The sequence below is a fragment of the Desmodus rotundus genome, chromosome 9 (genome assembly GCF_022682495.2).
Source record: "Desmodus rotundus isolate HL8 chromosome 9, HLdesRot8A.1, whole genome shotgun sequence".
NCBI classification, from domain to species: Eukaryota; Metazoa; Chordata; class Mammalia; order Chiroptera; family Phyllostomidae; genus Desmodus; species Desmodus rotundus.
This window is the reverse complement of record NC_071395.1, coordinates 44,885,330-44,909,596: the sequence shown is the minus strand read 5'-3', so window position 1 is coordinate 44,909,596 and position 24,267 is coordinate 44,885,330. Positions and strand designations below refer to the sequence as shown.

At 50.8% G+C, this 24,267-nt stretch overlaps 2 protein-coding genes across 2 annotated transcripts; one reads left to right on the top strand and one right to left on the bottom strand.

The window, feature by feature from the left end:
- Positions 1–1,050: 1,050 nt before the first annotated feature.
- Positions 1,051–3,855, top strand: NANOS3 (nanos C2HC-type zinc finger 3). The gene is made up of 2 exons (XM_024556787.4): positions 1,051–1,599; positions 3,539–3,855. The coding sequence occupies exons 1-2, from the start codon at positions 1,128–1,130 to the stop codon at positions 3,604–3,606; spliced, it is 540 nt and encodes a 179-aa protein (XP_024412555.1). The 5' UTR covers positions 1,051–1,127; the 3' UTR covers positions 3,607–3,855.
- A 1,528-nt stretch (positions 3,856–5,383) lies between these two features.
- Positions 5,384–24,243, bottom strand: BRME1 (break repair meiotic recombinase recruitment factor 1). The gene is made up of 9 exons (XM_024557006.4): positions 23,816–24,243; positions 23,235–23,286; positions 19,158–19,329; positions 16,628–16,709; positions 16,282–16,386; positions 11,715–12,992; positions 8,617–8,702; positions 6,521–6,613; positions 5,384–6,111 (listed from the first exon to the last, which is right to left on the bottom strand). Exons 2-9 carry the CDS (start codon positions 23,263–23,265, stop codon positions 5,988–5,990), a joined length of 1,971 nt encoding a protein of 656 aa, XP_024412774.2. The 5' UTR covers positions 23,266–23,286; positions 23,816–24,243; the 3' UTR covers positions 5,384–5,987.
- Between the last annotated feature and the right edge of the window lie 24 nt (positions 24,244–24,267).

The following is a 24,267-nucleotide window of genomic DNA, read 5'->3' as shown; positions in this document are numbered from 1 at the left end:
CTAAAAGGGAGTTATGTGCCTGTTCCCTGAGGGCTCCATAAATGTTTCTTGAATGAATAAGTGAATGGGGTGGGTAGGTGGTGTGGCCCGACTTCTCTGTGTCCAGGTCCTGGGCTCAGCTTTCTCACCCTCCTTGCACCAATCCCCCATCCCCCTAGATCTAGCTAGCACCTTGGTGTTGGCTGATGCTGCCATCTGCATGTCTGTGCCCCACCTGGGTGACTCCTGGGCATACGCCACCATCCTCGGACTGAGCTGAGGTCTCATTTGAGGGAGGGAGGATCAAGGCTGCGTGAGTGCTGGGGTCCCCTCATTAGCCCAACCTGTGCCTCTGCTGTCCCCAAACTCCCAATCTCACCTCCTCACCACCCCAGGACCGACCAGGGCCAGCACCTAGACAGGGGAGGCAAGCTTTGTGTTAGTCTTTGTGAATAACCCTAAGGGTAGGTGGCTTCATACCTCAGTCTGTTCATCCATTAATAGAGGTTCCATTGAGACAATGAGTGTGAAAGCAGCCTGAGGGAGCCCAGAGATGGAAGCCTTGGTCCCATTAGCCAGGTACCATCCCCCTTTCAGGGCTGTCTGGAAAATCAGCAGCTCCCCCTCTCCCCAAAAGGCCCCTGGCCCTTCCCCTAGCCTAAGGGAAGGAAGGAAGCAGTTACTAAGTTACAGGTTACATCAATGCTTGTCTTGAGGGTGGGTCTTCCACCCTCCCCCCACAAAACCCTATGGGGCAGGGTGACTGACCTCCTCCAAGGAGGTGTGGTGGGGGATAGCCCTCTCAATGCCCTCTGGGTGGGGTAAGTGGCTCCAAATTGCAGGTGCCCCCTGCAGACTGTGTCCTGTCATCCCCCCCCCCCCCACCTTGCTCCACTCAGAGACCTTACAACTCTTTGTCAGGTGCATTTACAGGGAGCAGCAGCAAGCCCCCCTGTGACAATAAGGAATCTCCCACAGCCTGTTCCCTCCCTTCAAAACCCCTTGGAGGTATAAGGAGGGAACTGACAGCCCAGACTCCTAGGCTCCAGAGAGGGAAAGGGAGGGGCAGGGAGGAAGGGAAGGACAAGCTTGGGGCAGGCAGGGTTTCTTCTCTCTCTGCCCCTCTGCCTGGCACTTGTGACCGAGCCATGGGGACCTTCGACCTGTGGACAGATTACCTGGGTTTGGCACGTCTGGTTGGGGCTCTGTGTGGGGAGGAAGAGCCTGAGACCAAACTAGATTCCCAGCCAGAACCAACGCCAAGACCAGGGGATCAGAGGTCCAGCCCGGAACCTTCACCAGCTCCAGAGCGCCTGTGTTCTTTCTGCAAACACAACGGTGAATCCCGGGCCATCTACCAATCCCATATGCTCAAGGATGAGGCAGGCCGGGTGCTGTGCCCTATCCTTCGAGACTATGTGTGCCCCCAGTGCGGTGCCACTCGAGATCATGCCCACACCCGCCGCTTCTGCCCACTCACTGGCCAAGGCTACACCTCTGTCTACAGCTACACCACCCGCAACTCCACAGGCAAGAAGTTGGCCCGGCCTGACAAGGCGAAGACACAGGATTCTGGTCACCGCCGAGGAGGAGCAGCAGCAGGAGGAGGAGACAGTGCAGGTGGCTGGGGAAATCTGCTGTGGAGGGGGATCTTCTTTTAAGTGGAATTAACCCAAGTTCCTATTTCAGAGGGTTGGGGAGAATCAGTGTAGAAACCTTAGAGTATTCCAGAAGTGTGGCCCAGTGTGGGTAAACTGCGGCTTGACTATGCTATGTGGTCTTGGGCAAGGGATTCACCCTCTTTGGCCCTTACGGAAAATGCCATCCTTTTCCAGGCATAGGTGACCTGGCAGGGAAGCCATGTGGACTAGCAAGCGGTGAGGTCTGGGGACAGGTACAGCAGGGGCTTGACACTGCTTGGCACCGAGCAGCAGTGTGGCTTAAGAGAAGCTGCTCAGACTCTCTGAACCCTACCCAGCTTCTTTATTTCTTTACTCATTTGCCAATAGTTTCTGTGCCATTCTGTGCCAAGCACTGGCCTGGGCCAGTGGTGGGCAAAGTAGATGAAAAGCAGCAGTTAAAACACAGTGTGCTGAACAGGGAAGTCTAGAGAAAACACGATTCAGATGAGAGGGTTCAGGAGGGCTTCCTGGAAGAAGTGACTTTAGGAAGCCTAAATCAGTTTGGTGGGGAGCCGAGACACTTGGGCTTGTTCAGGAACTTAGGGATGGACTGGGAGTGTGTGTTTGTATGCTGGAGGAGGAGGTGTCAGAGATTTTGGGACAGCCAAGGAGCCTATAGGGCCTTGTAGGTCACATTAAAGAGTTTGGACTTGGGCACTAATAGGGAGCTACAAAAGAGGCAAGACCAGGTCTGTGTGTTGAATGTGTTAAGGCAGTGGCTAAGCAACTGGACTGTGGGAATGGATGTGAGAGTGTTGAAAGAGGCTGGTTTTCCAGGCAGAGGTGTCCCAGGTAGGCCGGAGGGAATGGCCCAGCAGCGCCCAGGCAAATGTTGGACCGGAGGGGATCCCCATGAGTTTTCTGTGTGGGGAGCAACCCAGGAGAGCATTTGGGGCTACAGCTTAGGGGAGACCTACAGCTGGAGTCTCCCTCAGTTCTAAACACACTTTGCTCACCTGCGTGGCCCACCATGTGAGGTCACTCTGACCTTACTCATCAAATGGGGATTTCGATTCTGGATGTTTTGTTTGGGTAAAGCTTGAGCACCTGCATTTCTAACCAGCTCCCCATGAGCCCACTGTGCTTGTAGGCCACTGGACCATGCAGGTTTTGAGTAGTTCTGGCTTGAAGTGGCAGCAGTTATCATTATAGATGCAAAAGGTCTCAGCTTCTGTGGGGTCTTAAAGGACAAATCCATTTTAGCGACATTATGGGGTAGTCTGCCAACAGAGGAGGGGGGTTTGATGGGGGCGGTGTCGCTGCCTATTTGGGTACTATGGGGAGGTACCCACCACCTCCCCACCAGACTGTGGGCTAACTTGAGGATGGTGAGCCCACAGGAGGACCCCACCCTACCTCCTGCAGCTGCAAAGTGAATATTTGTTAATAATGAGACTGCCTCCAGAGGATAGTATGCCTGTGAGGTTTGGTGAGGTCCAACTTGGAGGCGCAGGAAACTGAGGACACACACAGAGATAATGGTCCCAGAATCCTTTTCCCCTTAATTCTGAGGGAGCAGGAAAATTCCTGTCCCAGGATATGGAGTGAAAGGGTAAGGGAGCCTGCCTTTCGTATGGGAGGGCTGCCTGAGGCCAGCCTGCCTGGTAATACTCTGTATGTCACAAATTCGGGATCCTGGAGCCCTACGGCCACGAGGGGGCAGCACTGAAGGTCGGAGGTGGAGTTTTTGTGCTGTCTGTCCAGTTCTGGGTTTCACCTGGGGTTTCCATAGGCCAATGTGACTTGAGTGCTATTCCACTAGAAGCCTCCGAGTGGCGCCAGAGCCCCAGCAGCCCTGCAAGTGAAACTGGTACTTCGGCCTATAAACGATTGCCTATTACTGTTTTTCTCCTCCCCCATCCGCTTTTAAAACCCAGGTTCCAAAGGTGCCAGGAAGTCGTCTGGACCTTCACCCTCTTTCTGCTGCCCCTCCACTTCTGCCTAGGAGGCGGGTGCGGGGAGGACATCCGGGATGCTGCCTTCCCTGGCCTGGGGACGCTGATACCCTGAAGGCTGGATTTCCAAGATGCATCTGGCCAGGACCCTCCCCTGAACCGTTACCCCAGCCTGGGGCTTGAGTGAGGAAGCAGGGTCTGGAAACACTGCCAAAAGAGCCCTGTGAGGAAGGAGGTGGTCCTGGGACACCCCTACCCTTCCTCCCCAACACGGGGCACCCAGTCAGTGCTCAATAAATACTATGAATGGATCAAGGGTCTGATGGGGCTGGTCTTGAGATGCTAGCTGGAACAGGTCCTCTCTCCTGGCTCTATTAGCCCAGGCACGTTACTCTTGTTCCCACTTTCCTGATTGCTATTTGGATTTTGGCTCACCTGGGGCACTGGGGTAAGCTGAGAAATGGGAGTGGGCACCATGGGGTGGCTGTAGGGCTTTGAGGGGTGGCCCCTTTCCTGGCACTTCTGGGCACAACCTTGCTGCCGGGTTACCACATTAGGCACTTTCTCTGACATTTGGTGTTTTCAAACTCCCTTTCAACCACCCCTCATATTATCAACATGCCAAATAGGTAGAATCCTGCACACTGGGGGCAGGGACCTGATTTAAGGGGGAAAATGGATAGACAATTAGACCAAGCCTCTTCCCCCACATTGTCCTCACCAAAGAGGCCCTCAGTGAATGTTTACATCACCCCATAATGCTCCAGAAACTTGGGGCCATGGAGTCACATGCCAGGCCTTTCTGGGGTGTGGGGAAGGAATGGGACCATATCCTGTGGGGGGTCAGCCATCCCAGGCCTTGACCAAGGGCACTGTGGAGGTGATTTGGGTCTGCTTGGGCAAGAGTGGGAGAGATACAGAGCCCTCCCCACCCAGGGACTGTGATCTGGTTTTCCCAGAGGGCTGTATTCAGAGGAACCCCCAACCCTGTCTGTCTCTTCCATCACCAGAGCTTGGTTCCCTGGCCTCCAGGACCAGTAGGTGGCAGGGAACCCCCCTGCCCTTGGACTGGGACCTGAGGCCACCCAGGAGGAAAAGCCAGGGATGGAAGCCTGACCTTGAAGACAGCCTGCTATCTAGGCTTTGAGGGAAGAGAGGAAGACAAAGACGCAGAGGGGTGGCCCCAAGGATCTTCAAACTGAGTTGGGGACACAACATCCCAGCTGCTGCAAACTGCTAAGGACATAAGCCAGAGCTGATGGGGCTTGAATCCTGGGGAATGGATGAACTAGCATGTCCTGGAGCGGTCAAGGAAGGAGGTGTCAGGACCCTGATCCGACCTGCTCCCCTCCTGAACGGGGCCTCCCAGGGCATAAGAAGGCAGTGGGAAGGGTTAGGGTTAGATGGCCCTAGGAGTTTGACCGTGGAGGCCACAGGCAGAGCCACTAATAAAGGAGCTTGGTCCACTTGGTCAGGCTTGTGTGGGACCAGGTGTGCATCCTGTCAGAATCAACAACCCCCCAAGACTGCCTCCTTCCAGGCTGGGGCTTCAAAGCAGCTTGTCCCACAGAGAACAAACAGGGCCACTGAGTGCTGAAAATAACTGTCCTGTGGGCTCACAACCTCACAGATGCTGGTGTGTATGAATGGTGTGAATGCCACACCCTTGGAAACTTGTGGGGAGCCCCCGACCTGTGTCCCAGCAGTAACCCTACTTGCCTTCCTAGAGAGGATGGGGAGTGAAAGGAGAAAGGCAGTTAGGGAGATATGTGGGCAGAACATCAAGGAACCCCAAGTCTTCAACCCCCAAACAACAGGTCCTGGGGCCTCACTAGGGAATCATTTATTAATGGTCTTCCCGAAATAAATAAAATGGAAATCCAGGGAAAGACAAACATACAGCCAACAAAGGGAGCCCTTTTCTCCTCCAGCAAGAAACAAATTCTGAACCTGCCATAACCTTAGCTAAGAAGCCAAAATTTGCAAACTCAGATAAACATCTGGGTGGCTCTGGGCCCTGCTCCTGGGGCCTCCGCCTGCCTCCACCCCCCATTGCAGCCTCAACCTCTGGAGGAATAGGTTTTCTCCCCACATAGGCCCCAGAGGGAGGCTGCTGATTCTAGTGGGGTCTTTAGGGCTTCCCAGGGGACACTGACTTCCAGTGGGGCTGAAAGACGATTTCTAGGGCCCACGAGGACCTGCTGGAGCATCTTGGGGGTAACAAAACACTAGGGACAACATCAGGGACTGAAGGCTTTCCAGGGTGTGCTGAGAGATTGTTGCCAGCTTTTCTGCAGGAACACCAGGCACTTCCGGGGGTCAGGGTGTGAACGAAACACATGCAAATCCATGGGAGGGATAGGCACTGCACACGTGGTCCCCCAGCGTCCCCATTTGGAAGCATCTACAGATCACTCCAGGAATGTTCCCCTCAAGGGAGAGTCCCAGCCCCCTTTGATGTATAGGGCACGGGGGCTTTCCCTGCAGGCTTCACCTTCCTGTAGTTGAGGCGCTTGAATGCCTCCAGGTCCCGGTGGGCATTCATGATCAGCCGGCTGCACAAAAATGCTGGCATTGACTATGAGCCAGAGCAGGACGCACTGCACCCTCCGGCTCACACAGGCTCACACATTCACACACATTCACAGGTCACACATGCTGAGACTCACACACTCTCAGAGGCACATTCACACAGACACACATGCACAATCAGAATCAACCTGTTAGAGTCGACTGTTGACTACCCCAGCCCTCTCCAGGACCTAACAGTTCTACAAAGGATGGGCCTATGACATAACAGGTGAGGGCCAGGAGTAACACTTTCTAGAGGCTGCTGCTGGGAGGCCTGGGCCACTGTAGGGGGCCTCCTTGCTGTGCCCTCTGGTTCCCCCCAATCCCATTCTCCCTGGGCCCATCCCGCTGCTTGTCCTGTCCATTCCCTGCAGACCCAAGTCCAGCTCTTACTTCAGGTTGGATAGCTCAACAATGAGGCCGTGCACAGTATCTGTTGCGTCCTTCATCCTGGTGGCTTCACATGGCTGGATCCCCTTGTGGGTACTGGAGGGAAAGGAAGACAAGAGGCCTGACCTCAGCAGAGAGCTCCATCAAACACCATCTGGGGGGCTTCTGCTGGGCCTTCAGCTGTCTGCTTTTCCAGATATTAAGCAACATGGGCAGAGCTCTTATGGCCAACCCAGCTGGATCAACTGCCAAAAGCACACATGGAGTCCAGCCCCTTCTTCTCCCCAGCATAGCCACCTCCGAGGAGCTGTTGCCACGAGCTCCCTGCACCCCCAGCTCCTGCCCCTACAGCCTATCTGCCATGCAGCATGGAGTGGAAGGCTGTGAAAATGGAAACCTGGCTTACTGAACCATCTGTTGGCACCTCCAGACCCCATCTCCTCCTTCTCACCCCCCTTCCCCCTGCTCTGGCCACACTGAATTCCTGGCCTTTCCCTGAACACCTCTTAAGGCTCTGGAATGTTCTTTCCCAAATGTCTCCTCCCTGAGGGGTGGGGGAGCTGGACTTTCCTGATCACCGAGTTAAAGTTTTAACCCCTTCCCCACTGTCTTTCTATCCCTAACACTCTGCCATCTGACTAATTTATTTGTCTCTCTCCCCACCTGCCAACACACTAGATCGTAGCCTCATGCTGCGTCCTGTCCCACGCTGTCTGCCCTGTGCCCAGAGCGGTTTCTGGGAGAGCCAGCATGGGATGGCATGAGCATCTGTGGGAGGAGTGGCTGCGCCGCAGCACCCATTGGATCTAACATGTGTGGCCTGTGGGTGCTGGCAGAGGGTCATCCTCTGGGCCCCTGGTCAACAGTGCTCCATAAAGCCTACTATACTCTTGACTTGGCAGAACCTCCCGGGCTGTCACTACCGAATCTCTGGTTCCGCTCCACCTGCCACAGTCACCCAAGATGGCTGGCTGACCCCGGCCTTAGCTTCTTTTGTGTCTTACTCACCATGAGCCATTGACCCCAGGACTTGCTCTGGGAGTCTTCCAGATGTCCATGCGGGGTTATGTTGGCCCAACAAGGCCATCAGAGATTCAGATATGATCCCCCCTCCTCTTTGGGTGAGAACCCAAACAGTGGTGGGGCTACTTTCACTAAACTGCCTCTGGTCCTTGTGCAGTATGTGTGTGTACAAGCGGTGTAACAGGTACTAGTGACGAGTGCAAGGGAAGAAGGTAAAAACACTCCACCTCACACCTTGAGGAGAAACAGAAAACCTTGCCAAGGGCTGCACCCCTAGCCCCTCCTCCACACTTGCTAGACAGAAACAGAAACTTTACTACAAATAATTGATAAGGCACCGCCTCTGCAGAGACACCTGTTCCAGTAGGAGGTAACAGGAAAGGACGGTGCCCAGTGCTTGGCCCTCATAGGGCTGGCAGAAAGGACAGGAGAGAGGTGATGGACTGTGGAGGCTCTGGGGGTAAGGGGAGAGGACACCCCTGTCTCTCCCTCACACATACACACTCCTCAGGTAGAGGGACAGTACACCTGGTGGCCTGCAGGAAGAGAGAAAGTGGCCTGTTCTGGGGCACAGAGCCAAGTGGGAAGTGAGGACACAGGACAGGTCAGAAGCCCTGGAGGGCCCACTCTGTGCCCAACCTGGGACCACCCAAGATCTACCAGGCCAATGGTTCTTAGCCATTCCACTCTGAGGAGACTCTGGGAAAGTTCTGGACCCACCCCCTCCAGAAAAATGCACATACTGAATCCAAATAACCCACGGAACCAGGGACACCACCCCAAGGCTCCTAGGGAAGAGACTCCTGTTTGGGTACAGATGGCTGGTCACCAGTTCTCCACTTACAGGGAGCCAGAGACACATGCAGTTGGAAAGACAGGGCTCAGCTCCCTTACTAAATTGAAGGAAGCAAAGTCCAGTGAGGGACAGCCAGGGCCCCTTTGTGCCCCTCATCAGCAAAATGGAAGCTCCTGGGGTGGCAGGAGAGAAAGCATGGGAGCACCAGTGCCAGAAAAGCAGGGACATTCCCCCTCAGAAGGGAGGACTCACTCCAAGGCAAGAGTCCTGGGATGGCTACCTTGGCTGGGCCGTGGTGAGGGGGCTTCCATCAGTACCCAGGCTGGCGCCAGGCCAGCAAGGGCCCTCCATGCTCCTTGCAGGAAACTGAAAAGAGAGAGCACATGTGTGAACAGTCCAGCTGTGTGAGCCCTGCACAGGGAAGGAAAGAAGAGTCACACAGGGAACATCTCCCTTCCCCTAGCCATGATGGGAAGAGAGGCTGGAACTCCTGCAGAGGAAAAGTGATGGCTAGACCTGGGGGCGACTAGCCGGGGCTGCTCTTGCCCTCTCCCCTCATAAAGAGAGCAGACAGGGTAACCACTGGGCCTGCACCTTCCAACAAGCTGATCCATGCCCGGGGGTGGGTTGCATCCACACATTCTTTCTGCCTGACAACTGAGGTGCCGCACTGTACCCTGGACACCCCACGGTACCTAGAAGGGTGCAGAGAAGACCCCTGGGGTGGTGACTGTAGCAAGGTGGGCACTGGTGTCGAGGGGAAATAGGTCGGCCACTCATTTGTCAGAAAAAACCTGCAAATATAATGCCAAGGAAAAATTCATAATTAATAGGGGAGAAAGCCAGATAACCCCGAGAATCTCAAGTCTCTAAATGTCAACAGTGGTTTAATTTTTGTGGAAAATGTCAGACTCAATCACAGAGGTGACGTACATTCCTTGGAAAGAGGAAAAGAGGCTGAGATGGGGTGGCCTGCCCAGGGCCTCTTCTAAGGAGACCGAAGTCCTGGAGTTGGAGAGGGGCCTGTTCTAGGGAAGTCCTGTCCCCTGATGGGGGTGGGGGACAGGATGAAAGGTTGAGCTATACTAGCAAAGAGGTGCCTGAATCACATGAAGAACTGCCTGTAGCCCAGCAGTTCTCACCTGGGGACATTTTTGGTTGTCATGACTGGGGGTAAAGGTGCTCCTGGCATCTGGTGGGTGGAGGCCAGAGATGCCTCTCAACACCCCACAGTGCACAGAACGGTCCCCACCAGAGAGCACTCTAGCCCTAGACACCAGCAGTGTCAGTTGGGATCTTTGCTGTAGACAATGCAGGGTCTCCTGAGATCTGGCCACTTCACGCAGGCAGCTGATTTAAAATACAATTCAATGTCACATATTCCTCAAACCGACTGCACTGTTCTCAACTGCGAGGAATATTCTTACACCCACCAGGACTGTCTAAATGTCTGTCACGACAAAAGTGGTCCTGAAAATCCAGGGTCACAACTGCAGGCCACTCCAAGGGACCTGGGAATCAGCTTTTTATATGATGTTCCTTAAACAGCCTACAGAGGCTCCACCAGCTCTGAGGTATCACGTCCCAAGAGAGCTATTTTGAGAAGAGAATGCCAAACTTCCCTGTGAGGGGACCTGGGTTTGAAACCAGTGACAAACCGGTTGACCTCTGTGCTACAACTGCTGTGCAACCTCTGTGAGTCTGAGTGGCTTCCTCTGAAATGGTGCTGATGGCTGTGCCCGGTGAGGCTGAGGGCCAGTCAGGGGAAGGCCGCGCTGCTGCTCTCCACCCATCTGTGCTCTGTGCCCAGGGCCCCTGCCCACTTGGCTTTCCTGCCAAGGGCCATCCAGAATCTTCCCTTGGGAATCTGCTGGTGCCCGGGTCACCCCAACTTGTTCAGGAACGCCCAATATCAAGACAAAACTCGTCTGGGCGTTGGCAGCCTTGTCAGGGCAGAGCCGACTCTCCCGGAGGACCTGTCAGGTCAGAGGGCCCGGCTGTCCGCCCAGGCACCCTGCACTGCTGACTCCCTGCTGTTTTCCAAGGCGAGGCGCTGGCAGCCTGTCTGGCAGCCTGTTCAGAAGGGCTCCCTCTTTGGCCTGCTGGATGCCACCAAATGTCCCAACTGCTTCCCCAGCCTTCTCCCTTAGTCAATGCCCAAGAGGCCAGGGACTGTAACTTAGTAATGAGGAGTTTGAATTTTTCAAGAAATGAGGCCCCAATTCTGAAATTTCAGTCAGCACCTGAATGCCCACCTGTCCAGACAATTGTGCTCTGACCCTGCACTGTGACCTACTTCCCATCATCTCGCTTGTCTGATGATCATTAAATGGGCGACCCAAGGAGCCAGGGCCCACAGGGGGCAGGGGGGCAGGCTGGGTCTGAAGTCACCTTACAGGTGAACATTTTGGAGGGCCAAAAATGCCTCCTGGCTGTCCCTGGGGAAGGCAGTGCAGTGGAGACCCACACGGGCTCCCCCAGCCATGTTCCCCTCCATACTCAGAACAGCTGGCTTTCTTCAGCTGGGTGCCAGATGAAATCCCATTGCTTGTGTTTTGGAACTGTGTCACATGAGGACTCTTTAAGTTCTAAAATGTTAGGTTACAAATGCTCACTCTGGGACAATGCTACCACAAACCTTGAGGGGGCAGGGATCCCGCCTGATGTCTTCATGCCTGGCACAAGCAGGCTCTCCACAAGCATGTATTGAATAAATTTTTGAAAAAACATCTCAACAGGGACAGCTGAAAAAACATGCCAACGTTTGTCAAGGGAGTTGGGCTCCACGTTCTGGGACGGAGTGGCTGAGGCACAGCTGCAGAATCAGGCCGACCTGGGCGCAGACCCAGCCTCCTCCCCTCCTGGCAGTGTCCCCTCTGGCAGGCGCCCAACCTCTTTCAGCCTCTCATCCTCACCCACCAGAACCACCCACCTCCCAGAGCAATACTGCAAAGCACTTAACCCAGCTCAGGTGTGTTACCAGCCAGTAACATGGAGTTTCCCCTGGGAGTGAGGCCGAAGCGAAGCTGCCACCTGCCCTGACAGGTGAATGCCATGGCTGGCAGAAGCTCATTGGGCAACTTTCCCCTGCCTGTCAGGTAGGAGGTCCCTGAAGGAAGCAAAGTTTCTACAAAATCCAGCAAAAAAACAAAACTCCATGCCTATGTTTGGGACAGGTTCCTTGTAGAAAAGCAGGTCTTTCCTTTCTGGAAAATCACAGACTCCAACCCCTGAAGCTGCAACTCAGATCCCTATACTCGCCTGCCACATAAACAGACCACCACATGCCCCGCCTTCCCCCTCCACTGGACAGTTTGGATGAGGGCCTGTGGACACTGGCACCTGTCCTGGGATGGCTGTACTTAAGGATGCTGTTACCTGCTCAGGTGGGGCTTCAAAGTTGGTGGCTTCCAGGGCATCCTTTATCTGGCTGTCTGGCAGGAAGTCCAGTTCTATGGCTGGGAAGCCCTCTAACACGGCCTGGTCTGCAGAGTCAGGAGGGTGCTTGGGCTGGCCTGCTGGGCCTACAGGGGCACCTGGGCTGCCCTGGTGGGCCCTGGCATCCCAGGGAGGACCATCCACTGCTTCTCTGTGCAACAATGGAGCAGAGGCTCCAAGGCACAGACTGAGCCCCGCGAGGTCTTGTTCATGGCTCTGGCTACCTAACTCTGCTGCCTTTTCACCCGAAGTCTGTGATAGCAAAGGCAGTGCACACAAACCTCCCAGCCTTTCTTGATCCTGGCCTGTCTGATCAACAACTGGGCCCATTTCTGAGGCTACAGGACTGGAATCTCTAGCACATATTGGGGGCTCCTGGATCCCATGAGCTAGAGCCAGGGAGGCTGCAGGGCCCCCCAGGACATCACCAGGGGGCTCAGCTTCCCATCCCGCCTCCCCTCTGCCTCCTGTGGTCTCCCCAGTGGGAGGTGTGCCTCTGAGCAGGGCCCCACTATGGCCTCCATCAGGGGCCTTCCTGTTGGGAGCAGGCACCCTGGTATCAGCCCTCCCACCTGGCCCAGTCACCTCCAGTGCCCTCTGTTCTTGGCTTCTGGGGTCTGTGATCACATCTGTGATGACAGTGATCCTAAGAGAGGGGTGTCTTGGGCTGCTACAGCTCCCTTCTGCTTCCCTGTCGGCCCTGCTGAGTGTCTGCATGGGGTCAGAGGGAGCCTGGGCCACAGATCCAGGCTCTAAGCCCTGAGTGGCCAGGCCCAGGATGCTCTCTCCTTTCTCCTGGTCAACACCTGCTCCTCCTTGGGCACCTTCCTCCTGTGGGGCTCCTTGGTCTGGCTCCTGCTCTTCAGCACCACTACTTGGTAGATGCCCTTTCTGGCTGAGATCACCTGGAATCCCACCCGCCTCTGTGCCTCCACCACCTGGCAAGTTGGTCCCTTGCTCCAATAGGTAGTTTTGGCTGGCCTTCTCCGAGGCCAAGGGCACCATCCCCCGTTCTGGAGAAACATCACTGGAGACCTCAGACTGAGAATCCCCCTTGCTGGAAATAGGTATTATAGGGTTTGGGATGCTGTGTTTGGAGTGGGTGCCATCTGCTTGGGTCTGGTCTCCTGGTGCCCTGGCCTCCCAGACAGTGAGCCCAGGGGACTCCTCCCATGACTGGCTTTCTTCCTGCTGGGCGCTGGGCTCTGCTGGTGTTTCCTGTATAGAGAGAAAGACTCAGCCTCAGGCCTTCAGTAATCAACCACTTTGAATATTTTTCTAGTTGTTACTGCCCTTGTACAAAGGCTCAGATGCTGTGCAGACGCCAGAAGGGATCAGTACAGTAATCCTCCCTTATCCATGGGGGATACGTTCCAAGACCCCGGTGGATGCCTGAAGCTGCGGATAGTACTGAACCCTATACGTACTATGTTTTCTCCTATACATATATACCTATGGTAAAGTTTAATTTTTAAATTAGGCACAGTAAGAGATTAACAACAGTAATTAATAAAATAGGACTGTAATAAAAGTTATGTGAATGGCTTTAGCGCCATTGCTGAGTAAAATAAGGGTGCCTTGAGTACAAGTACTGAGATGCCACAACAACCAGTCTGATAACTGAGACAGCTCTAAGTGACTAGCGGCAGGGGAGCATGTGCAGGGTGGAGACACTGACAAAGGGACGATTCACATCCCAGGCAGGACTGCGTGAGATTTCATTACACAACTCAGAATGGCATGCAACTTAAAACTTACGAATTGTTTATTTCTGGAACTTTCCATTTAATTTTTTTGGACAGTGGCTGACCATAGGTAATTAAAACCACAGAAAATGGAACTGTGGATAAGTGGGGGGACTACTGTACTAGTACAGGGCAGAGCTCTGTGCCAAGGGTTGGAGGGGGAAGAAGAAGCATGGGAACCCTTCCTTTTAACAGCTCATTCTCCCTACCAGCACCAGGAATGTGGAGATCAAGGATATAAATATCAAGGGGGCCTGTGGGTCACACCAGTGTCAACTGCCTGGGTGGGTGAGAACTATACTTATGTGAGATGTTACCATTGGGGGAAGCTAGGGGAGGAAACACCAGGACTCCTCTGTGCTGTTTTGTTTTTAAATCGTGGTATGATGCACACAATGTAAGATTCACCACCTTAACCAACTCATAAGTGCACAGTTCAGTGGCATTAGGTACATGCACACTGTTAATGCAACCGTCACCATCACTGGTCCCTAGAACTCCTTCACCTTGTACAACTGAAGCTCTAGCCCCATTAAATACTGTATTTTGCCATGTAAAATACACACTTTTTTGCCCAAACTTTTGAGGGAAAAATAAGGATATGCATTATACATGGGTATAATGATTACATGCTGTGGGTATAATAATACAGTGTATAATGCACACAAAAATGTGGGTGTGCATTATACACGACAGAATACAGTACTAAGTCCCCATTGCCCCTCCCTCCAGTCCCTCATGTACTACTGTCTTTAACTGTAAGGTATTTGCTGCTTTGTGACAGGCTTGTTCATTAGCATAATGTCCTCCAGGTTCATCCATGTTGTAGTGGCAGTATACCCTTCCTTTGTCAGGCTGAACAATATTCCACTGTGTGGATATGCCACATTTTGTTTATCCATTCACCCATCAATAGACACTTTGCACTTCCTTTAAATCTCTAATTATTTCAAGATAAAATGTTTAAAAGGAGTGAGAGAGAGAAATGAAAAGTCCCAAAGGGAGGAGGGTAAGCGGGGGTGGAAGACGGTATAAGGGGGATAAGTGGTCATGGAAAAAAAATACAATAAAAAACCCCTGTTTTTTAAAAAGTTCCTAATAATGGTGGGAGACGACCAGAGCAGGCTCAGACAGAGGATGGTTCCAGCTTGGACATGGAGGGAGCACCATCCTTAGGTAGATGGCAGCCCGATCCTTCCAGGTGCTCAGGCCCAAACCTATGGAGTCACTGCAGCCCAGATCTCCCCTGACTCTAGATGCACGTATCTAACATTTCTGCCTGGCATTTCCCATCACGTCCAATGTGACACAACCAACACCGGCTCCTGAGCATCCCGTCAGAGTCCCCATCTCAACTAGCAGCAACTCCATCCTTCCAACTACTTATCTAGGCCTCAAACAATGGAGTCAACCCAGTATCTCGCTTCCTTTCACACCTGTGCCATCAGGTCTCCCTCCAAATTGGACTGCAAATAAATTCAATACCTAGGGACTAAGGCTGGCATTTGTGGGTACCTATAAACAGCAGCTGTTGCCCCACTTCTTTTGTACAGTTATCAGTCCCGGGGTGGGGGGGAGACAACTCCTCCACAATGACCTCCCTGCACCTTAAGGCCAACCTTTCTAGGAGGGCCTGCACTGCAAATGTCAGACCACTGAAGGCTGTGGCATGTCAATACTGCTTGTTTAGTCACCGGCAACCAGCCTGCTGAGATACATATGCAGCCTTTTCTGAATGGACAGCAAAGCTATCGTCCCTCCTTTGTTTCAATTTAAACTTTTGGTAAGATCATTGCAAATTCTTGTGCAGTTGTGAGAAACAACATGAAAAGATCTGTTGCGCTCCTTACCCAGCTTGCCCCAATGCTAACACCTTACATAACAAAAGCACGCTACCACAACCAGGATGTTAACATTGATAAAGTGTCCACTGCCATTACTGGCTCTCCGTTTGTGTATGTATATTAAGTTCTACACATTCTCTCACAGTTGGAGGCTGTGTATCCACACAACAGCTAAAATATTGAACATTTGCAACACAAAGACCCCCGGAGCGGACAACTGCAGTCACTCACCTCTCTCCTGTGTGGTCCACCCCCGTCTCCAACCCTTCACAACCACCAGTCCACCCAACACATCTATGCTTTTGTCACTTCAATAATGTTCTGTAAATGGAATCCGACAGCAAATAACCTTTTGGGATTGGCTTTTCCTACTCTAACGCGCTGGAGATAACCCAGGTGGTTGCCTGTGGCACTAGTTTGCCCTTTTTTTTATTGCTGAGTTGTGTTCATGGTGTAGAGGCCATCATTTGTTCAATCATTCACCCACTGAAAGACATCAAGGGTGTTTCTAATTGCGGGTGATTACAAACACATGCCCACTATTCACTTCTTTAGGGACACATGTTACCAGATATTGTCCACCATGGAGGTCACAGTGGTAAGGACAAAAACCATGCTGTAAGACGCCCCCACCCCATCCCAACTTGCACAAAAGCCTCTGAGAAGCAAAAGGTTTTAGGGGCAGAAGGTGAGCAAGAGGACTCTGGCCCCAGCACTTTTGGTTTAGGCACAGCTGTCCTGAGTGCCTCTCACAGGCCTGCAAGCTGCCTGCATAGCACCTGCAGTCCAGAGACATCCGTTGTGTGATGTGCTGAAAACGGGGATGTGGAAAGGGAACCAAGGTTAAACTCAGCTGCCAAAGCCAGGCTAAGAGGCTGTACATCTATGAGGCTCAACCTGCTAATTATAGGGCCTTACCAAGCTAAAGGCCCCACTCCTGAGGTCCTCTTCCCTTGTAGCTGCTAGTCTCGTCAATGCTTTCCTGGGTTTTGCAAACTGGGGGACAAACCTCCCAACTGAGTTCTGTGAACAAGATACAACAAGAACAAAGCAGCAATATATATAAAGGAGGAATGAGGTCTCAGAAAGAAACCAAACAAACACCCAAACTGGTTTCTTTCTCTAGTCTCAAACATGGCCTTTGCCCTCCATCCCCAGGGCACACAAGCCCCCTGTTGGCTGTGAGGATGAATAGAGGCAGGAACTCCAGTAGAAGGCAGGCAGCTTCTTTAAGCACGTAGGAAAAGCTCCAAAACAGGCTCACCTGGGAAGGAGGACAGGCAATTGGCTCCTTTTCTGGTTGCACCAGGAGCCTGGAGGGAGCTCCTGCTTCCTTATCCAGGGAGCTGGATGGAGAAAGACAAAATGGAGGAGGTTCTGAAGTCATTCAAGGCTTTCAAGGCACCTAGTGGGACAGAGAATGAAGTCCAAAGGCAAAGTAGTGCTCCAAGTCTCCTGGAAGGCAGGCTCTGGAGCATCTGCTGAGAGAGGGTGGGATGGAGGAGGGGAGCAGTGTCCTGGGGAACATTTGACTCCAAGAAGGGGGCTGAGTCCCACATCTAGAATCCAATCTGCCTGCTCTGGCAGCACTTTACCCCTATAATCCCAGGAATTGGCTCCTGAAGTAAGACCCGGAATTCTCATTTGCACTGACACTCCTGCTCCCAACTTTGGAAATTCTAAGGAAGGGAATTTGTAGATACAGAAACACGGTGTCAAAAAAACCAGGTGTATTCATAATTTCCAAAATGTGGAAGCAACCAAGATGGCCTTCAGTGCGTAAATGAAGAAATAAACTGTGGTAAATCCAGACAATGGAATATTACTCAGCACTCAAAAGAAATGTGCAATGAAGCCATGAAAAGACATACAGGAAACAAGTACATACTACTAAGTGAAAAAAGCCAACCTGAAAGGCCATGCACTATATGATCCCAACTATATGGCATTCTAGAAAAGGCAAACTATGGAGACAGTAAAAAGATCAGTGGTTGCCAGGGTCAGGGGAGAGATAAACAGGCAGAATACAGCGGATTTTTAGGGCAGTGCAAACACTCTGTATGATACTGTAGTGGTGAATACATGTCATTATATATTTGTCCAAACAAATAGGATGTATGACACGAAGAGGGAACTAAACTATGGACTCTGGCTGATGATGTGCCAGTATAGGTTCATCTTTGGTTAAAAAAAATACAACGTACCATTCTGGTTAGTGATGGTGATAATGGGGGAGGCTGTGCATGTGTGCGGACAAGGGATATGTGGAGAATTTCTGTGTCTTCCTCTCAATTTTATTGTAAACCTAAAACTGCTCTAAAAGTAAAATCTTTTTTAAAAAAAATGGTGAAACTATTCTTATATTTAAATAAATGTGGACATATACAATGTAAAAAAACACACAAAAATCTGGAACCAAAATTTCACATGATTTCAACTTTGGAAGTAGAACAGGAAAAGCATGAAGATATGCCAATGGACTTGAATTGCACCAGGGGAGACTCTGGACACAGAATAAGTCCAGATACTGATAGCAAAAGCCTGTTAGAACATTTTAATTGGGATGGGTTGCTTAGGTGGCTTCTGGGGTGCTGACAAGATTTCATTTCTCAACATAAATGTGTTAAGCTTGTTTGCTTTATGTTTTCCATTATATCTGTGTGCACATGGTATTTCTTAACAAAACATTTTAAAAAGAAAGAAAGAAAGAAAGGGAAATCTGCTTCCGGGCTTCTGACTATTCTCATTGACACAGAAGGCAGAGGGGGTGGTGGCTGTACCCCCATCAGCCCTGTTGGCCTCTCCAGGAGTAAGGAGCACAGTGACATTTCTGTGCCTGGGAAAATGGCTCAGGTGTAACACATGGCCCCTCTTCATATCACACACAGAGCAGGGCTGCCTTTAATCCTAAAACTGCACTGACCTGAGATCAGACACATACACCCCGCTGCCCAGGAAAACTGTCAGATCACACGCCTTGATATTTTACTCAGAAAATGTGGCAGTACAATTCATGACACACTGTCCGAAGACTTCAGGTAGCAGGAACCTTCCTTCTCCTAATTCACGCTAACCCTTTCTACTTTGCTATAGTTAGTTACATGCGGTTTAATGCCACAGGCAGACTAAACTTTTCTCCAGATTTTTCTTTTTCCCCATCATGCTTAATTACTTATTTCCTGGAAATAAATAAATAAATAAATAAGGGAACTAGGAAACCACAGTAGTTAGGAGCACAGGAACAAGATACAGCCAGAACCCCAGCCTGCCTTGCACCAGCTCAGTAGCCTTGGGCAAGTCATTTGATCTCTAAAAGCCTCAGAGTCCTTACCTGTTAAAAGAGGACAAAAATCTATTTTAAAATGCCATGAGGATTAAATGACCTGATACGTGTAAAATGTTTATTAAACACACTGCCTACCATATAATTATTACTATTTTCTTTTATGGGTTACTATTTTGCAGACCTACTCCTGATACCTTCATCAAGAAGGAATACAGGATAAATATGGATTTGACCAGCAGAAAGAATGAGCTACATACTAAAGCTAAGTGATCTTGAAAACTTCAAAATTTTTCTTGCCCATTCTTATAATATTGACCTTTACTGATAGAGAGGAGAGTTCTGAGGAGTAAAGCATCAAAAAACACAATTCAAGAGACCTGAGTTCCCGGGGGGAGGCACGACACTGAGTGAGCCATGTAATCCCCTCCCCATTTGTATTCTGTTCACTGGGTGGCGGTGCCATGCCCACTGTCAGTGGGGAGGTACTAAAATGTTCTGAGCCACCTACCTGGAGGCCACCTGTCCTGGCTCCCCCCAACTCTGCTCTACAGAGGGAGGAGGTCCTGACCTGCCTTCTGACTCTTCAGGGTGATGCAAAGGGCCCAACTGGAAACTGTGGGGGGCCTCGTCAGAGTCTCTGAGTCTTGCATTCTTTGGTGGTTTCAGTGGACGGACTCCTCCTAGTTTAGAGACAAAGGAAGACAAAGGAGTAGGGGATGACCAGAGCACATTCTGCCATGGCTGACAACCAAACCTGGCAGGGCCACAGCTGCGGTGTGAACAGGTTTGTTCCACAGGCAGGAAACCCCTGCTCTGACACTTGTCTGGAGATCGAGAGATGGGAGGGAACCTGATCCAGAAGGGACCTAGGAGCTTACATGGCCACATGATTCAAAGGCTTTTTACCCATGGACCAGTCATGACTGAGGCTGAATCCTGAGGTGGCCTGGCTTGGCTCCAAACCACAGAAGACAACTGGACCCAGCTGACTTTTTCTGGGCAAGTGGTGAGAGGTGTGTACTGGCTCCTTTGGGTCTTAGCTCAAACATCCCCGTAGTGGGGCCATTCCCTGACTTTTCTATAGACGTCCCCTTGCAGCCCATGCTGTTCTGTTCACTTCAAGGCTTTTCTCAAGTATCGATGTACTGGGCCATCTCTGTCTTTCCCACTACAACATGCTCCATTAAAGAGGGGCCTCATCTTTTCACATTCTGCTGGGGCTCAAGTGCCTGGAAGAGCATCTAGTAAGTATACTGTCGGCAATCAATAAATACTTGGTAGGTGACTGAATAAACATGTAGAAAATGCATATCACTTCCCAGGAAATGCAGATACTACTAATTATGTACCACTCTAGTTTTCCAGGATACCTGAAGAATATCCACCCTGGGAAAACTTGGACCCTGTGTCATTAAGTGCTAAGGAAGGGATATCTCAGCTGCCACTTAGTTCTTTGTATCTCTGCAATACCTTCCCCATCACTGAGGACAATTTAGAGCCCAAAAGCTTTTATTAACACCTTGTTGGATGAAGGAAACTCCCTTACACAGAAATTGCCAATAGTGATTGGCTTGTGAAACCTCCCCAAATCTAGCCCCAAGTGAATCATTTATTCAATGAATAATAAGTTTTGACTCTAGTGAGATCCATGCCAGACACTGTCCCAAGAACTTGGGTGTGGCCCTGGTTGGTATAGCTCAGTGGATTGAGCTTGGACTGGGAACCAAGGGGTCTCTGGTTCGATTCACAGTCGGGGCACATGCCTGGGTTGCAGGCCAGGTCCCCAGGACGGGGTGAGCCAGAGGCAACCACACTTCTCTCCTTATCTCCCCCTCCCCGCTCTCTGAAAATGAATAAAAAAAAATCTTTAAAAAACCCGAAAAAACTTCTTTAAAAAAAAAAAGAAGAAGAACTTGGGTGTGTTATGATAAAACTTCAAGGTAGGGTCCTGTTGTTACACCTGTTCTATAGATGAGAAAGGAAAGCTGAGGCACGTGTGGCCCAGGAACCCAGAATGAGATCTAGGCATCCAACTCCAAAGTCTTCACACTTAAGTGTGCTTCAGCATCTAGTGAGACCCTACTATGTACCGTGCTACTGAGCAGGTAGTGAAGACAAAAGGACACACCAGACCCAGGCCTGACCTTTCCTGGAGTTCAGTCATGTAGACCCTTTCCAACCTCAGCTCCTTATGCACCTTGAAATAAACCCACTGAATAAGCGCCCCCAACCTTCCCAGTGCCAATTACTATGGTCCTCAGCATTCACCCAGCTGTTTGCACTCCACTAGACCACAGCAACTTTCCCGTAACTTCTTCTAATTCTGTGAGTTATGGTTCACATGTGCCCATTCCAAACTATAACCCACTGCTGTGTATTTGATTAGCTCTAAGAGAAGCATTTTTCTATTTTCCTTGACTTGACCCTAAGGCTGTTGGGGGAGGAACTAAATCTGCTGCACCCTTTGATCTCATTCTTGCCCTGCCTCCCACCCCTCTCTCAGGTGCCCACCCCAACACTGCACCCAGAACAAGGCTCCAATGAGTTTCTTACACAAACATATTCCTACTCTGTGGTATGCCAGAAAACACAAAAAGCTGCTTCATTTATTTAGTTTCTTAAGATGCCAAAGAACTAGCTTGCTTTGCTGATCCAATGAACATTTATACCAAATAAAAAGCAAAACTATCAACAGAAGTGAACAGCCTCCCATTTCCTTCCTGTGATCTGTCCCCACAGGACTAATTTAAGAAAAACTAATGGAAAACCTTGTTTTCAACACCAAAGGCCAAAAAGATCTTGGGAGGGAAAGGGCTTTTTTCACCACCTGCCAGAATTGTCTTCCTCTCCTCCCACTCCATCCAAGACACACAGAAACAGCTGTCCTGGGGCAGCCCAGGGGTTCAATAGGCTGAGGAGTCCATGGCCAAGAGAGGCCCCAAATGACTTGCTGTGGGTGGGCCTGGCTGTCCCCAGCTTCCCCCTCCAAGGTCAGAGAAATTCTCATGTCTCCAAGCAGCCTGTTGCTCATCTCTGCACAAAATATTTTCAATCTGTTGAGTTTCTTTTCAGTCCCCCATTTTGGGGGAAAAATGAGTACTACTGCCTAAGTTCATTAAGCAGTGAGTAAAATAACTTATAAACTTTTTAAGTTTGAGATACCCTAGATAGTAGACAGGGAAATGGAGTTTACACTATGTAATACTGGGTGTTTTTCTTTTTAAAAATGTATTTTTATTTTTATTTTTGAGAGCGGGGAAAGGAGGGGGAAAAAAAGTGGGAGAGAAACATCAATTGGTTGCCTTTTGTATGTGCCCTAACCAGTGACAGAACCCGAAACTTAGGCATGTGCCCTGGCCAGGAATTGAACGACACCCAACCAACTGAGCCACACCACCCAGGGGTATTTTTCTCTGTGAACAAGGAAATTCTATAACCATACAGACAAGTAAAGATGGTCTCAATACACCACGAAGTGAAAAATGAAGGATGCATAGCAATGTGTGATGATTCTATTTTCCAGTAAAAACGCTGTATTTTTGCATATACTGAAAAGTTTGGAAGAAGTAGCGTACTCAGGTTCATTTCCTGTTTTTTTTTGTTTTTTTTTTAAATGCTGTGCTGTATGATTGATCCTGGTCCTGTGGTTTTGCTGGATGTTAACATTAAAGGAATCCGGGGGACGGTACACAGAAGTCTAAACTACTTTTGTAACTTTTGTGTAAGCCCAAAATTATTTCAAAGGAAAAGTCTTTTAAAAGTCTGGAAAGATAATCATAACAGCAGCCTATATTTGGGTACTACCTAGGGTCTATTCTTGGTGCTTTTCAACTACTAATCCACATCTGAGCTCTAGGGCATGATTCTCAACCTACACACTACTGACAGCTGAGGCACTATGGACATTTGGGATTGGATATTCTGTGTTGTGGGGGCTGTCCTGCGCATTCTGTGACTTTGAGCAGCATCCTGGCCTAGACCCACTAAACACCAGTACCACCCTTCCCACACACACCAATTGTGAAGACCAAAAAAGACTCTAGACATTGTCAAATATCCTCTGGAGGGCAAATTCCTCCCCCAATCAAGTTAAGAATCACTGTTCTTCAATTTAAAAAAAAAAAAAAAAGGAAGTGCTTTTCTTAACCCCTATTTGCAGAAGGGGGAAAGGAAGCACAGAATAAGTCACCTGCCATCACACAGTGGGCAGCAGAATTGGGAGGAACCCAGGTTTTTGGTTCAAGAGTGAAGCCCTTAACTACATACCAGATGGCCTTGCAACATGTCTAGCTCTATTCAGGAGTGGTCGCTAAGAGTGGGCCTGCATGGAGGCTGCACCTGTGCCCGGAAGCCTGGGGCCATCCCTCAGCTCTGGACCCCATCAGAGGCTGGAGGAAGCTCCACAAAGCTTTCACTTTCTACTGTATGCACTCCTCCAGAATTTATACCTTTCTTACTAGGAGGTATTAAATCATTTTTTAAAAGGAGCTTTGTGTGATGATGTTAGCACTTTTGCAACAAATGACCCAAAATCCTCCTAAGAGCAGAAACAGAAATAAAAAGACCAACTTGAATGTCCAAATACCTGAAGTCCGAAGCCTCTTCCTCTTACTCATTTTATCCCTCCCTTGAGAAATCTGAAAACGAGCAAAATCCCATCATTACAAGCAGTCACTGTTCCCTGGGTACAGACTCAGTGACATTGACTGAGGTCAGAAGCCACCCCACCCCCCACCCTCGGACCATGTGGCTGCCCTAAGGGGTCAGTTAGGCCCTAAGAGGACACAGGGTGGGAGTCACAGCAACTTTGGGCCACAGGCTAAGAACTCAAACCTCCTCCATGTTGCAGAGGACAGAGAAGGAATTGTCCATCTTCTGCCCAGGGTCTGAGCACACGTGGGTCTGGGTGGGGACGGGGGTGTCCTCAGTGGGAAGTCTTAGGGACTCTGGCTCTAGTACCTAAGTTGGGGCAGCCTGTGTAAAACTCCTCCCTCTAGGCTGGGGTCTCTGGGAACCTTCTAGATACACCTGAGGACTTTTAGAGGGGCCACCTGGGGCGCTTCAAGGGGTGGGAGGCTTTATGGGGGCGCCTGGGACCTTGAAGGGCCAGGAGTTGCCACAGGGCAATTCCTTCCAGCCTTGGGGGCCAAACGAGCCCACACTGACCTGAGCCAGAGAAGTTGTTGAGGTCTCTGTCCTTATCAGGAACTGGGTAGGTCTGCCGGGAGTTGTTGTGGGACAACTAGGTTAAATTATCTGCGTCAAATATTTTGGAGAAAATCAAGGTAAGTTGACCCCTCTCTGAGGCCAGGCGGCCCCAGGGTCTGGAGCTGAAAGGCCAGGAGGCCTGAGGCTCGAGGACTGTGGACTGGCTTCCGGTAACTAGGCCCACACTAACCCTACTGCGGCAACCGAAACGCGAAGACTGCCCAGACCTGACCGCCACGCTGGACAAGTGAACCTGGTAGTCACTGCCGCCCCTCATATAGGTGCGCGCCTGCCTCTTTCCCGCGCTCTGCGAGTCGCAGTCGCGCGCATGCGCGACGCCAGCTTTGCCGCCCACACTCACAGGGTCCGCCTCTCGTCCGCAACACTAGCGGCACGACCCACCCCCCCGA

Bases quoted from the DNA above. Each gene is read 5' to 3' on its own strand.
- NANOS3 (XM_024556787.4), top strand. From the start codon at position 1,128: ATGGGGACCTTCGACCTGTGGACAGATTACCTGGGTTTGGCACGTCTG. The intron at 1,600-3,538 runs GTGGCTGGGGAA...TTTAAAACCCAG, and splicing joins AGGAGGAGGAGACAGTGCAG to GTTCCAAAGGTGCCAGGAAG.
- BRME1 (XM_024557006.4), bottom strand. From the start codon at position 23,265: ATGAGTAAGAGGAAGAGGCTTCGGACTTCAG. The intron at 16,710-19,157 runs GTAGGTGGCTCA...TTCTCCATCCAG, and splicing joins CCAGGACAGGTGGCCTCCAG to CTCCCTGGATAAGGAAGCAG. The intron at 6,112-6,520 runs GTAAGAGCTGGA...ATTTTTGTGCAG, and splicing joins GTTGAGCTATCCAACCTGAA to CCGGCTGATCATGAATGCCC.